This window comes from Arvicola amphibius, chromosome 12, assembly GCF_903992535.2.
Source record: "Arvicola amphibius chromosome 12, mArvAmp1.2, whole genome shotgun sequence".
Taxonomy (NCBI): Eukaryota; Metazoa; Chordata; class Mammalia; order Rodentia; family Cricetidae; genus Arvicola; species Arvicola amphibius.
In genome coordinates this window covers 14,844,411-14,859,326 of record NC_052058.2, presented here as the reverse complement: position 1 = coordinate 14,859,326, position 14,916 = coordinate 14,844,411, and the positions used below count along the sequence as shown (strand labels likewise).

The following is a 14,916-nucleotide window of genomic DNA, read 5'->3' as shown; positions in this document are numbered from 1 at the left end:
GTCCCAAGTTTCAGTGACATTTGTTAGGCTAATTGTGCAGAGTTCAGTTCCCAGAACCCATGTGGGAGCCAGCAATTGCATATAACTTCAGTTTCATAGTTCTGATGCCCTCTTCCGGACTCAAATGTGCAATGGTGCACATTTTTAATACAGGCTAAAAGCATATGTATAAATAAAAATAAATTTTAAAAACGAGTTTGAGAAGTTAAACAAAGCATCATTCCCTTAATGTCTTTAAAAGTAGTGAATTTCCTTTAGTTGTCTTGAGGTTAATAATTGTGGCTCTTCATGACTTAATAATAGCTACTTTCATGACCAAATGTGGTCTCTAGGTTGCAGATTTGGTAACGTGTATTCTTTTTACAAAACTATAGGAACTAGTCCAGGCTAGTGAGCGATTAAAAAACCAATCCAAAGAGCTGAAAGACGCACACTGTCAGAGGAAACTGGCCATGCAGGAATTCATGGAGATCAATGAACGACTAACAGAATTGCACACTCAAAAACAGAAACTTGCTCGCCATGTCCGAGATAAGGAAGAAGAGGTGGACCTGGTGATGCAAAAAGCTGAGAGCTTAAGGCAGGAGCTGCGCAGAGCAGAAAGAGCCAAGAAAGAGGTCAGTAGCCAGGCAAATTCCATAGTACCTGTGGAGTCGTGCTTTAAACTGCACTTAGAGACTAGTGAATTAATGTGCATTCCATTCTTTAAGTTTTGATAAATAGTTATTGTGTAGCTTGGTACTATAAATTAGTGTGAAGTTCACCATTCGAGCTATAAATTTTCTTAAGGAAAAGTAATTTGCAAAGCTAACTATGAAATCTGCCCTTTTTGTTTTGAAGCTGGAAGTTCACACTGAAGCTCTAATTGCTGAAGCATCAAAGGACAGGAAGCTGCGTGAGCAGAGCGAGCATTATTCTAAACAACTGGAAAATGAATTGGAGGGACTGAAGGTATCACTTGACCTTTATGACTCCTGATGAATTTTCTCCTCTGCAAGCCTGATAGGATGGCTAACTTATTAAAACTCTTTGGTAAAAAATGAAAACTGCCTGTGCTTCCAGTCTAGTAGTCTCAGTTCTCATTCTTAGTAGTAGGGAGCTGATAGAGACTTGCTTGTCACACTCAAGTTTGTTTACTGGAGAGAAGAAATCCATGAAGGGCTGCCTCCCTGTACAAGATGTCCTTGTACCCTTAATGCATGTTGTAATAAGGTATCCAGAGTCCCTGTATTTGCCACTTTTCTCTCTTGTGACAAAAGATTTGATTAAGGCAGCTTAAGGAAAGCAACATTTATTTTGGCTATCGATTTGAGGGTGTTGTTCATCATGGATCATTATGGAGAGCAGGATCTTGAGGTCACATCACATTTGTAGTGTGGACGTAGAGAGAGATGAAAGCTGCCACTCATCTCACTCTCCCCTTTTTGTTCAATCCAGGATTCCAGAGTTTGTCTTTCCATCTAGGTTAACCCAGTCTGGAAGCTCTCTCATAGACATGCCCAAGGTTTGTTTCTGTGTTAATTTTCACATGACTGTTGGAATTAACCATCACACCACTACCTGTTTTATAAATGACCCAAGAGAGGCCAACTCTAGCCACATGATCCAGTTTTAAGTTCTAGCCTGACCAGTTACTAGCTATGTAACACTGGATGGAACATTTCCCCTCCTTCTGTTTTAATCCTTTCATCTGTAGCTTCTGTTCTAGGGCATATAAGTACATGTGCAAGATCACACCTCACAGAGCTCAGTAATTCTGCTCCTTTTGTGCTGCATTTGAATCCTTGTAGTAACTGCAGCATGGTTTATTGACTGACTCACAGATCTCTTTCCTCATCAGAACTGTAATCTAGATTGTTGAAAATACAGACAAATATATTATTGACCTGTGGTCATTTTAAAATACTTGTTTAATAAATGTGCTTTTCAGTCAGTCAGTCACGTGGTAGAATTGGCCATAACTGTGATGACTGAATATCAGAGAAACTGGTGTTTCTTTCTTTTACTTAATTCAGAAGAACTAGAAAGTGCAACCTAGAAGTCTTATACATTTATTTTGCTTAGCTCTCTCATTACTGTGACCATTAGATCAAAAATAATACAATAGCGAATAAAAAATAATAGTGAACCTAAAATTTTATTTGAGGTTAACACAATTAGCAAACCTTCAGCTAGACAGAAGAAGGAAGGGAGCAAGGAGGAAAGGAGGATGTAGAGATTTAAAATCAGAAACAAAGGTGGATGTTTTGCTTATGACCACTGAAAGCAAAAGAACTGTATGCCACTAGAATAGATGACCAAGATGAAAAGGACAGAATAACCAAAAAAGACTCAAAGTAAAATAGAAAGTCAGATCTATAGCAAATAAAAAAGACTGAATTTTTTTAGAATCTTCTGATAGAGTTCAAGACCAGATTTTCCACTTGTGAACTACTAGACATTTAAAGAACAGTTACCTAAACAAATCAACTTAAAGAAGGAAAAAGTTATTTTGGCTTTATGATCTCGGTGTTGACAGAGGTTTCTGTCCCACCAGGTCCCACAGTCATTCAGTCCCAAAGAAATACACAAAGGTCTACATTAATCATAAACTGGTTGGCCTATTAGCTCAGGCTTCTTATTAATTAATTTTTACATCTTAACCCATAATTCTTGTCTGTATTAGCCATGTGGCTTGGTACCTTTCATCAGCGAGGCCTTCTCATCTGCATCCTCTACATCTGGGTGACGACTGCAGACTGAGCTTTCCTCTTCCCAGAATTCTCCTGTTCTAGTCATCCCATCTCTACTTCCTGCCTGGCTACTGGCCAATTAGCGTTTGATTAGAAATAATACAAGTGACAGGATAAAAACAATTGTCCCATAGCATCTCGGAGGTTTCTGCCCTATGTTACTTGGTTCTAATGATAAAACAGAACATCATGCCAAGGAGCATATAGTGAACAAAGACTGTTCAATCATAAACTTATCAGTAGATTGATACATTGATGAGAATAGAGCCCTCAGATCTAACACTTCAACAGTGACACCAGTGGGGTCCCAGCCTTCAACAAATAAACTTTTGGGACACTTCATATCCAAATAACACCTCCTTAAAGTCTTTTAAAAAAAACAAAAAAAACAGAAGTGACAGAAATATAACTCATTCTTGAGGCCAGCATTGCTCTGAATACCAAAGCCAGAGGAAGACTTCACAAGGAAACTACAAGTCAACATTTCTTATCAATGTATATGCACAAATCCTCAACAAAATACTAGCATATTAGAATACTGAATTTTATAATACCCAAAAGTATATTATAAAATGTAGATATCATGACCAAGTAAGATATAGGTCAGGAATGTAGGGGTGGTTCAGCACAAAGGAAAACTTTTAATGGCTTTTATTAAATTTGTTCTTTGGCAGTTTGCATATAAGTAGTATATTCTGTTTAGTTTTAACCACTGTCTGCCCTCCTTTATCTCCTTCCCACTCCCCATGCCCCAAGCAGGTTCCCTTTCTGTACTCATTTAGGTTTTTTGTTTGTTTGTTTGTGTTGCTTTGTTTGTTGTGACCCATTGATTTTAACCATCTGTATAACCATGATGGAGCTATAAGATTGAAGCTCGTGGGTTCCTCAGTGGGTGCACAGCTGAAGACAATAGCTGCCCCTTGCCCAGAACCTATGAGTAAGCGTTAATTCAGCATGGGATATAGAGCCCTTTGAACCACTCCACAGTCTGTGGTTGACATGACAGGCCCAGTATTGTGCCAGGTACATTGCAGACAGATGCAGCTGCACTGTAAGAATATAAATTGCTAGTTGCTTTGGTTGTGTCCTGTCTAAAAGATAACATTTTACAACCCCTCTGTCTTCTGGAAAATATTTAAATTTGATATGTATGCTAAATCAGTGCATCAGTTATGCAGTGAGGTTGCTCAGAACTAACATTTCCTGTGATGATTGTGTATTGCAAGTAAGCATTAGCTCCTCTGTTTCTACTCTCTTTTCCTCATGTGCCTAGAATTGTGGGAATGTTCTCCTCCACATACGGGGTCCCCTTGCTCAGCCTTGATACAAGAGGAGGTGCTCCCTGTCTCGAAAAACCAAAAAAAAAAAAAAAAAAGGAAAAAAAAAAGAGGAGGTGCTTAGTTTTACTGCAATTTGACATTCCATGCTTTGTTGACACCCATGGGAAGTCTACCCCTTTCTGAACAGATATAGAGGAAAAGTATAAAAGGTGGAGGGGACGTAGGGAGAGGTTAAATTTTTTTTTAAAGAAGGAATTGTGAAAATACAGTGTGAGTCACTAGACAGTGGGTACTTCAGAAGTGCGTTCAAGTGCCATTTCACATGGCTAAGAGCAGGAAAGGTAAACAAATGCGTAAATTGGGGCTGGAGAGGTTCAGTGGCTAAGCACACTCACTGCTCTTCCAGAAAACTCTTCTGGCATGCAGACATACACGCAGAGAGAACATTGTATGCAAAATAAATAAATAAATCTTTAAAAAGTTCAAAACAAAACAAAAATCATATTAAAATATATTTTTATTTTTGAATTTCATATATTTATACCTTGTATTTTAGTCATATCTATTACAGTTGTCTCCCTCAAACTCTTCCCAAAATCTCTCACAGAAAGATACCTGGCAAGTCCCCTGGTGGATGGGAGACCACAGTGGGTGGGAGACAGACAGATAACACCATTCAGAGAGAGCTTGGGTATAGAGTTTATTTAATGTGTAGGGGAATTATGGAGTGGAGAGAGAGAAGGAGGGAGGGAGGGAGGGGGAGGCAGTAGTTATTTCTTCAGAAGAGGGGGAATTGGGGTGGAGAAAGAAGGTGTGTGATCAGCTTGCTTGGGGTGGAGGGATTGGGGCTAGAAGGAGCTTGTCTCTTAAAGGGATAGGGTACTCAGGTGACAGGGAAGGTCAACAAAATGATAACACTCACTGAATTCCCATTCCAACATCATGTCTTTTTTTTTAATTACCCTACTGAGTCAAACTAATGCAGCCTGCATGTATGTAGTTAGTTGTAAGACCATCCACCATGCAAGGACAATTTACCAGAAACAACCTCTGAAATAAAATGACTTTCCTTACCCCAGTAACCAATAGTTTCTCAACTAGGTGTGGGTCCTTATGAGTGCCTTCCTGATCTGCATGGGAATTTTCCAGGCAACCACAGCAGCTGCGAGTTCATGAACACAATGCCCTGTCGTGTCCAAGACACTGTTTAGAAGTAGTCCTTCCCAACGTCTTTCTCTTACACACTTTTCTCCCTCTCTTTCTTGGTATTCTCTAATCCTTGCGGGAAGGCGATATGATATGGATGTCACATTTAGGGCTGAGCACTTTGCCATCAGTTATTCTCTGTGCACTACTGACCAGTTGTGAGCCTCTGTATTAACCACTGTCCACTGAATAAAGAAATCAATGCATTGGGGGCTGATAGCTCATGGGTTTAAAAATAAGTATTTAGAAGACAGTTTGATATCCATTTAACAAAACTAGGAGGCTGTCACTGGGAGCCTATTTTTGGCCATGATTATAGGACTAGGTATGAGCTCCATTCCATGAATCAGGCCTTAAATTCAGTCAGGAAGAGTTTAGCAATATTCATGCAAGAAATCTCATTCTAAATTCTAGACCAATGCATTTTGACCATATGTTTTCTCCTCCAGCTAAGCTGTCTTGATACAAATTTAGGCACACCTGGGAAGCAGGAATCTTTTTTTTTTTTTTATCTTTTTTTTTTTTTTATTTTTTATATTTAAAAATTTCCATCTCCTTCCCTCCTCCTCCCCCTCCCTCCCCTCCTCCTCCCCCTTCCCTCCCCTCCCCTCCACGCATACCTCCCATCCCTCCCTCTCAAGGCCAAGGAGCCATCAGGGTTCCCCACTCTATGCTAAGACCAAGGTCCTCCCAACTCCCCCCAGGTCCAGGAAGGTGATCGACCAAGCTGAGAAGGCTCCCACAGAGCCCGTCCATGCAGAAGAATCAGAGCCCAGAGCCATTGTCCTTTGCTTCTCAGTCAGCCCCCGCTGTTGGCCACATTCAGAGAGACGGGTTTGGTCGCATGATCCATCAGTCCCATTCCAACTGGAGTTGGTGATCTCCCATTAGTTCTGTCCCACCATCTCCATGAGTGAACGCACCCCTCTCGTTCCTGACTTTCTCCCTCATGTTCTCGCTCCTTCTGCTCCTCATCAGGACCTTGGGAGCTCAGTCCGGTGCTCCAATGTGGGGCTCAGTCATTTTCTTCATCTGTCGCCAGATGGAGGTTCCCTCAAATGCCTCCATACAATTGAACTCTAGGCAACTCTGTCTAGGTGTCTGAGGTCCCAGCTCATTGTGTACAATACCACTCCTCAGCAGGTGGTCTTTGTTGGATAAGAAAGCAAGCTAAGCAAACCGTGAGGTCCAAGTCTGTAAAGCAGTGCTCTTCCATGGCTCTACTTCAGTTCCTGCCTCCAGGTTCCTGCCTCAACTTTGCCCAGGGATGGTCTGTGACCTGAGTTCTAAGCTGAAATAAACCCTTTATCCCCAAGTTTCTTTTAGTCATGGTGTTTATCACTGTATTAGAAACCCTAAGTGAGACAGTAGCTCATGCCTGTAACCCAAGTATTAGGCTTCAGAAGCGGGACCAATGTGAGGCTAGCTTGGCCTACGTAGTGAATTCCATCGTGGCCTATGTGTGAGACTCTATCTCAGAAAAACACTTTTCTCCTCCTTAATGTTTTCCTTAGAAGTTAACAGACCTGGTTTTTTCCTAATGTAGACATGAAGATGTTTAGACCTTTTGTAATTTCTTTCTGAACATTACGAAAAGCCTTCTTTCTTATATGTTGTAACTCAATCATGCCTTCCCCCATCTTAATCTTTTAAAGACATGAATGTAATGCAAACTTCGACTCTTGCTTATTAGACATATGGTTAGATTTTTTTCTTAAATATATAACAACAATAATCCTAGATAAAAATTTAAATGTTTTGCTGGTGAGTTTTCATCAGCTTGACACAAGCTAGGTTCATCTGGGAAGAAAGAATCTCAACTGAGAGAATGCCTCCATCAGATTGCCTGTAGGCAAGTCTGTAAGGCATTTTCTTGATTAATGGTTTATGTCAGATCACTTGAGGTGGTCCTGGGTGGTGTAAGAAAACAGGCTGCAGGAGCCTTGGAGAACAAGCCAATAAGCGACACTCCTTTGTGATTCTGATTTAGTTCCTGCCTCTAGGTTCCTATCCTGAGCTCCTGCCCTAGCTTCTCCCTATGCCCCATGATGGACTTTAACCTATATGATGAAATTAGCCACAAGTTGCTTTTGGTCATGGTCTTTATCATAACAATAGGGAGCAAACTAGAACAGATTGAAAACAAAAAAGTTATAAAATGCCAACAAAAAGTTCAGGTTAATCTCTGGTTTTAGTGTGCAGACTCAAAAATAGCAAAGACCATAAAATAATATAAACCGAGGGAAGTATTTGTAATATATGTCAGAGAAAGAATAGCCTTACATGTACATTTTTGTGTGAGAGTATATATATGATATGCATATATAGATCCTGTTAAAAAGAAGTTGCTTCTTATTTTTTTAACCTTTTGTTTTATATATATGTATATGTAGCAAAAACAAATTAGTTACTCACCAGGAATATGCAGCATAGAACATCAGCAAGAGATAACTAAACTGAAAACTGACTTGGAAAAGAAAAGTATCTTTTATGAAGAAGAAATATCTAAAAGAGAAGGAATACATGCAAGTGAGATTAAAAATCTGAAGAAGGAACTGCATGACTCCGAAGGCCAGCAGCTTGCTCTCAACAAAGAAATTATGGTTTTAAAAGACAAATTGGAAAAAAACAGGAGAGAAAGGTAAGAATCAAATTATTTTGTCATCTAGCAAATATCTGCTAAGTACATGTTGTGGGCTAAGTCCTGGGAAACTCAGGCAATGGCATATCCAGGCTCCAGTGATGACAAAGTCAGTGCAGCATGGAAGAGGGCAGAGGAGGAGAGAGTTGGATGGAAGCAGCATGGGAGAGGTGCCTGAGGGCCTTAGGCTTTTCAGGAAAAAATACATCTTAGCTGGACCTAAAGACTTAGGAAGAAGGGAATGGGGAGCATCCAGGCAGAGGTGGCCTAATGGCTGAGATCCAAAGGAAAGAAAACATCACACATTCATAAAACAAATGCTCCTTACATAGAAAAACAGAGTGGTGAGACATGAGACTGTGGGGGAAAAAAAGCACAGGCAGATTTGTGAATTAATGTAAGGAAAATTACATGATAGTACTTATATTTTGGAATGGTCACTTGCTACCTTGTGGGGAATGATTTGAAGAATCCAGAGGAATCCAGCTGTAAAATGAGAAGTCCATAGATAATACTGAAGTTGGAAGTGAGTATGATAGATTCAAGAATTTCTGCTGAAAAGACAGAATCTGCAGGACAGAAGGTAGTGGCTATGAGAAAAGAGAGAGCAGGAGGAATTATCAGTAACACTCAGGTTTTAGGTTTTAGGCAACTGAATAGATTTTATTGGCACACATCCTGTGTTACTTACATTGGAAACTCACATTTTTGTAGTCTGGTGCATTCTTAACAAATGTGAAGTGCTACTGTGTGCACTATGATATGGCAGTGAACAGATCAAACAAAAGTCTCTGTCCTCGTGGAACTTGCTCTCAGTAGGTGAAAGACAATAAAGACAACAAGTGCAGTGTAGAACACTTAGTGATCTGTGCTAAGAACAGAAACAAATAAGGAACGGCCATTAATATGAAGATTAAATTCTGTACACAGAAGAGAAGAGAAGATGGCTGGAGGAGACTGTACTGAGGTAACTTGCCAGTGAAGAGTAAATACAGTGTGAAATGTGTGCGACGGTGTGAGAACATTGTGCTCAGAGGCAAGCCCATCTGTTTTGAAAGTGCTGAGCCGGCTGCAGGCCACAGGCCACGAGACTGTTAAGAGCTCATTGTAAATGAACTTCAGCCACTTGGCAGATGTGTGGAGTAGGCTGGTTGCATGGGTGGAAATATAATTCTGGGTGTCACTCTCCTGTGGTATTTAATGCTGTGGGTCTGAATGCAATCATTTAGTGACTGTGCATAGAATAAGGCCCTAGAACTGAGCTCTAGGCCATTCCAGTCTTTAGAATCTGGGAGATGAGGAAGAACTAGCAAAATGAATAGAGAGAGAAAGCTAGGAAGAAAACCAGGCAAGTGTGGTTTTTCTGGGACCCTAATAAAGAAAGCATGTCAAATCTGCCCGTGTGTAGGAAAGCCTCATACTATGAAAAGAACTTCAGAGTGCCATTTGCACTCTGCATCATGTGACTTTGATGAGAACCGTCCCAGTGGAAAAGTGGCCATAGGAGACCTGAAGGAGAGCCAGTGGAACAGTGTGCAAATAACACTAGTGTCTTAATGTGTTAGTGCACAAAGTAAGCAGTGAAATAGTAGCTGGAGAAGTTTATCTCAAGTTACCTTGCTCTTTGTTTTTATTGTCTTTGGTGGTGGTGGTGGTGGTGATGGTGTGTGTGTTTACCAAGTAGAAATGATAACATGATTGTAATTTGGCAGAAATTAGCCAATAGAGTTGGGAGGAAGGTACTAGAGCAATGAAGAGATCAGCCTTACTCAGGCATATGTAGTTTTACCTGTAGAAAAGAGCGCAGAGTAAATGCACACAGATGAAGTCAGCTAGGAAGGTGGGTCTGATTTTTGTGTTGAGTTGAGTTCAGAGTGCTGGATGTGAAATGCTTGGGAGACATTGGTGTGCTTCCTGATGGGCTGTGCTGAGAATAGTGTAGTGATGCTTGGCTATCAGACAGGCTCCAGGTGAGGTCACCCTACACAGTGAGAGTCCTGCACTCCTCAAAGCTGTTTTGAGATCTAGGGAAGACAAAGAAACCACTTTACACCAAAGGAAAATGAAGGAGACATGGCTCAGCACATGTTTTTGAGCTGGCTTGGGGACTGGATAAGAAACAGAGACAGGGTTGGGGTGGCGAGAAGTTTGAGTTAGGATGTAGATTTGGGAATAGTGTTAGTTGGGACAGGTATTTACAGAAATTAAGCATGTACTTGACTTGAGGAAATACATTCTGGATTATGCATGTCAGAAGAATAACTTCTGCCCTGGCCCTTAGCTGTTCAGGAGAATATGGTACACACAGAGTGATTTGAGCAACTGATGGAAAATGCTAGCCATTGGGACATCTAGGCAGAGACACAGAGGTTCTTTGTACTATACTTATAACTTTTATGTTAATTGAAATTATTTCAAACCAATTATTAAGTATTAAAATTCAGATATATATATTCATTTCTAAATATTAATAAAATGAACAGGATAGCATTCTTAATAATGTTAATAAGCTAGGAAATAACTGGCTCAATCTTAAGTGAGGATCCCATGCCTCTATTTTATAAAAACAGATATAGCTGTATAAAGAAAAGTACCTAGCTTGGTCTCATTACTTTGTCTTTAAACTTAGTAACCCAGGGTCGGATGGCACTATTACGCTCATGTTGGTGGCTTCTTCATCAGCCTTCCCTGATGACACATCTCTCTTAGTCACTTTGCCCCAAGTAGTAATTGTGACATTACTATATCTTACTTTCCTTATAGACTTATCTAAAATTAATTCACTTACTAATTTTTCTTCTCCTGCACTTGAATGTAAACTCTATAAGCAGGGTTTGTTTACAAAACTCATAAGAATTTATTTGTTGGCAAATAACAGATAATCTAAAAATATTTGTTACATAACTAAATAGCCAGCCCACCACTCTTACATCATAAAAAATAAAGACAGAGACTCACTATGTAGCCCTGGCTGGCCTGGAATCCTCTGTGCACATCTGGCTGGTCTCAAACTCCATGATTCCTCTTGCCTTTTGAATTCTGGGACTAAAGGCATGCACTATCATGCCCAACACACTGTAGATTCTTGGAAAGTTTTTTTTTTTCTTTTTTGGTTTTTCAAGATAGGGTTCCTCTCTAGCTTTGGAACCTGTCCTGGAAACTAGCTCTTATAGACCAGGCTGGACTTGAACTCACAGAGATCTGCCTGCCTCTGCCTCTCTAGTGCTGGGATTAAAGGCATGTGCCACCACTGCCCATCTCAGTCTGATTCTTATGTAGTTGCTGTGGAAATGTTACAAACAATTTTTTCGGTTGACTTTTTATTCATTTATTTATTAATTAAAAATTTCCACCTCCTCCCATTTCCCTCCCACTTCCCCTCCCTCTCCAGTCCTAAGAGCAGTCAGGGTTCCCTGCCCTGTGGGAAGTCCAAGATCCTCCCCCCTCCATCCAGGTTTAGGAAGCTGTGCATCCAAACAGACTAGGCTCCCAAAAACCAGTCCATGCAGTAGAGTCAAAACCCAGGGCCATTGTCCTTGGCTTCTCAGTCAGCCCTCCTTGTCAGCCACATTCAGAAAGTCCGGTCTTATCACATGCTCCATCAGTCCCAGTCCAGCTGGCCTCGGTGAGCTCCCATTAGATCAGTCACACCGTCTCAGTGGGTGGACACATGCCTCGCGGTCCTGACTTCCTTGCTCATGTTCTTCCTCCTTATGCTCCTCATTTAGACCTTGGGAGCTCAGTCCAGCGCTCCAATGTGGGTCTCTGTCTCTATCTCCATCCATCGCCAGATGAAGGTTCTATGGTGATATGCAAGATATTCATCAGTGTGGCTATAGGATAAGGCCAGTTCAAGCACCCTCTCCTCTGCTGCCCAGGGAACAAGCAGGGGACATCTCTTTGGGCACCTGGGAACCCCTCTAGAGTCAAGTCTCTTGCCAACCCTAAAATGGCTCCCTTAATTAAGATATCTACTTCCCTGCTCCCATATCCACCCATCCTGCATCTCAACCATCCCATTCCCTCAAGCTCTCCCCAGTCCTCCCCTTCTCCCTTCTCTCTCCCCATCTCCCCTTACCCCCACTCTGCCCCCACCCCCGTGCTTCCAACTTGTGCCTGGCAATCTTGTCTATTTCCAATATCCAGGAGGATAACTATATGTTTTTCTTTGGGTTCACCTTCTTATTTAGCTTCTCTAGGATCACGAATTATAGGCTCAATGTCCTTTATTTATGGCTAGAATCCACTTATGAGTGAGTACATACCATATTCATTTTTGGGGGTATGGGTTGTCTCACTCAGTAAAGTGTTTTCTATTTGCATGCAAAATTCAAGATGTCATTGTTTTTTACCACTGAGTAGAACTCTAAAGTGTATATGTGCCACACCTTCTTTATTCATTCTTCTATTGAGGGGCACCTAGGTTGTTTCCAGGTTCTGGATATTACAAATGGTGCTGCTATGAACACAGTTGAACAAATGCTTTTGTAGTATGACTGGGCATCTCTTGGGTATATTCCCAAGAGTGGAATTGCTGGGTCCTGGGGTAAGTTGACTCCCAGTTTCCTGAGAAACCACCACACTGATTTCCAAAGTGGTTGCACAAGTTTGCATTCCCACCAACAATGGATGAGTGTTCCCCTTACTCCACATCCTCTCCAGCATAGGCTATCATTGGTGTTTTTGACTTTTAATCCAATTTCTTTTCTGTTTTAAATTTTGTTAGTCAAAGTGAAAGGGAAGAATTTGAAAATGAGTTCAAACAACAGTATGAACGGGAAAAAGTATTATTAACGGAAGAAAATAAAAAGTTAACAAGTGAACTTGATAAGGTGAGTGACTAAATCTCATTTGGTTGAGTACATGCTGGGTGTCTTGCACTGTGATTTAAATCATGGTTGTCACTTTGTGTTTGTGTGTTATTTAATGGTCCTCCTCAAAAGGTGTCAGTGTATAGCAAGGTTTTGTTATATCATTTGTGTCAGACTCATTTTTTCCATCTTTTTGCCCTCCTAAGCCCCTCCTCATCACCATGGTTTTTGAAATAGTATCTCACGTAGCCCCAGATAGCCTTGAGCTTATTTTATAGATGAATTTAGCCTTGAATGATTGATTCTCCTACCTTTACCCCCTGCAAGTGCTGAGATTACAGTCATGCACCACCATACCCAGACCATTTGTGTGTGTGTGTGTGTGTGATGCATATGTCTGTGTATATATGATATGTGGCTTTATAGGTAGAGACTTATTGATCACAATGAATTAACTACAGTTACAGACTCTGAGAAGTCCTGGCAGCACAGTTAGCACGGTCAAGAATGAGGGAGCCTCTGTGCTTTTCTAGTCCATTCGTCAGCAGGCTCAAGACCACAGAATTACTGCAGTTTCTCCTTGGAAATAGCTGGTCAGAGTTCCCTTCTACCTAGAGTGTGCTCGCTTAAGTTGGGGAAGACAGTCTTCATTACTCACTGCTGACTTAAATATTGGTTTCATCCATAAATATCCATACAGACATACTCATAAGAAGATTTCAACCAATATCTGGGCTACTCTGTCCCAGTCAAGATGACCTTTAAAATTAAGAACAATGTGACTATTTCTCATCACAGGAACAGTTCTGTAAATAGCTTTTCTCAGAAAAATTGTCTCCCATCAGCAGTACATATTTAAAAGGCTGACCTAGGGTCTCTGAAGTATACAAGGAAGAGAGAAACACAACAACTAATTGCAGGTGGGGACTATTTGTCAAGAAATGGGTGGATAGTAATATCATGAGATTGTTTTTAACTTAAGAAATTTTTCATACACACTGTATGACATATATGAAAAAAATTGCCACGCATAGCAGCAAACCTAGACGAATCACTGACAAACCAGGAGGAGGATGCAGCTGCACAAACAGAATCACAGAGTGAGAGGGAAGCAATGCCGTCAGCATAGAGGTGCAGGTTCTCAACTGGAGTGAGACTGTTATAGAAACTGCATTTGAAAAGGTAATGGTCTGAATTATCCAAAACCCGTTCTCAGTCATGAACCTGCCCATGGAATCCTACTTAGAACCTAAAAGGAACCAACATAGGAGCCAACATAGAATCCTAAAAGCAGCCAGAGAAGGCATGGTGCTCAGGGAGTTAAAGACTGACAGCTGAGCTCTCAGTAGGAGAAAAGAAAAGCCATCCAAGAGAGAAAGGAATGGCACATTCCCAAGGTTGAAAAAAGTAACTGCCATAGTAAAACGTTGCACGTTAAATTTCATAAAGAAACCAGTAAATAAAATGCTTCAAGCATATCACACGTTCTTGGTGGATCATGATTTAGCTTAACAAACCTGGCTATTTTTGTTCTTTTGTTTTGCTTTTGTCTTTTATCATGTTGAAATAAATAGAAATTTCAACAGTGGGAAGTTTGTTTTGAAGTGTTTGTGTGGTATATGTGTGTATGTTTGTGTGTTTGTACAAGCACAGGTAGGTGAAGTGGAGGCTAGATGTTCCTCAGCGGATGTCCCTCTTTAATTTATTGGCTAAGGTCTAAGGTCTCTCACTGAACCTGGAGGGAGTCACCGCTTTGGCCAGATGGCCAGTGAGCAGCAAGGGTCCTCTTACTTTTCCCCTGCGCTGGGGTTGCAGATACCAGCTACACCCCACCACACTTAACCTTTTTACATGGTGCTGAGGCCCAGAACTCAGTCCTTATGCCGGCACACCAAAAATTTATCTATCTATCTATCTATCTATCTATCTATCTATCTATCTATCTATCTATCTATCTATCTGTTGGTTTTTCAAGATAGGGTTTCTCTGTGGCTTTTGGAGGCTGTCCTGACTAGCTCTTGTAGACCAGGCTGGCCTACCCCTGCCTCCCAAGTGCTGGGATTAAAGGCAGGTGTGCGCTGCCACCACCCAGCCCAAAAATTTATTGACTGAGTCATTCCCCAATCCCAAATTTATGAAATTTATTAAATTTAGGTACAAATGTTTATACTTAAAATGAAAGAGCATCATTTTAAAATAATATATTTTACAAAGAAAGTTATATGATTAAAAATTTTTCTGGAGAA

At 40.8% G+C, this 14,916-nt stretch overlaps 1 protein-coding gene across 3 annotated transcripts in view; it reads left to right on the top strand.

The window, feature by feature from the left end:
• Cdc42bpa (CDC42 binding protein kinase alpha) overlaps positions 1–14,916 on the top strand; it is a 234,611-nt gene that overhangs the window by 152,830 nt on the left and 66,865 nt on the right. For 2 of the 3 annotated variants that reach the window (XM_038349025.1, XM_038349027.1), the window contains exons 13-16: positions 375–617; positions 841–951; positions 7,612–7,859; positions 12,586–12,691. In XM_038349025.1, coding sequence (XP_038204953.1) covers positions 375–617; positions 841–951; positions 7,612–7,859; positions 12,586–12,691 — 708 coding nt within the window. The remainder of the gene's footprint in view (positions 1–374; positions 618–840; positions 952–7,611; positions 7,860–12,585; positions 12,692–14,916) is intronic. The other variant, XM_038349026.1, reaches the window with a different exon arrangement.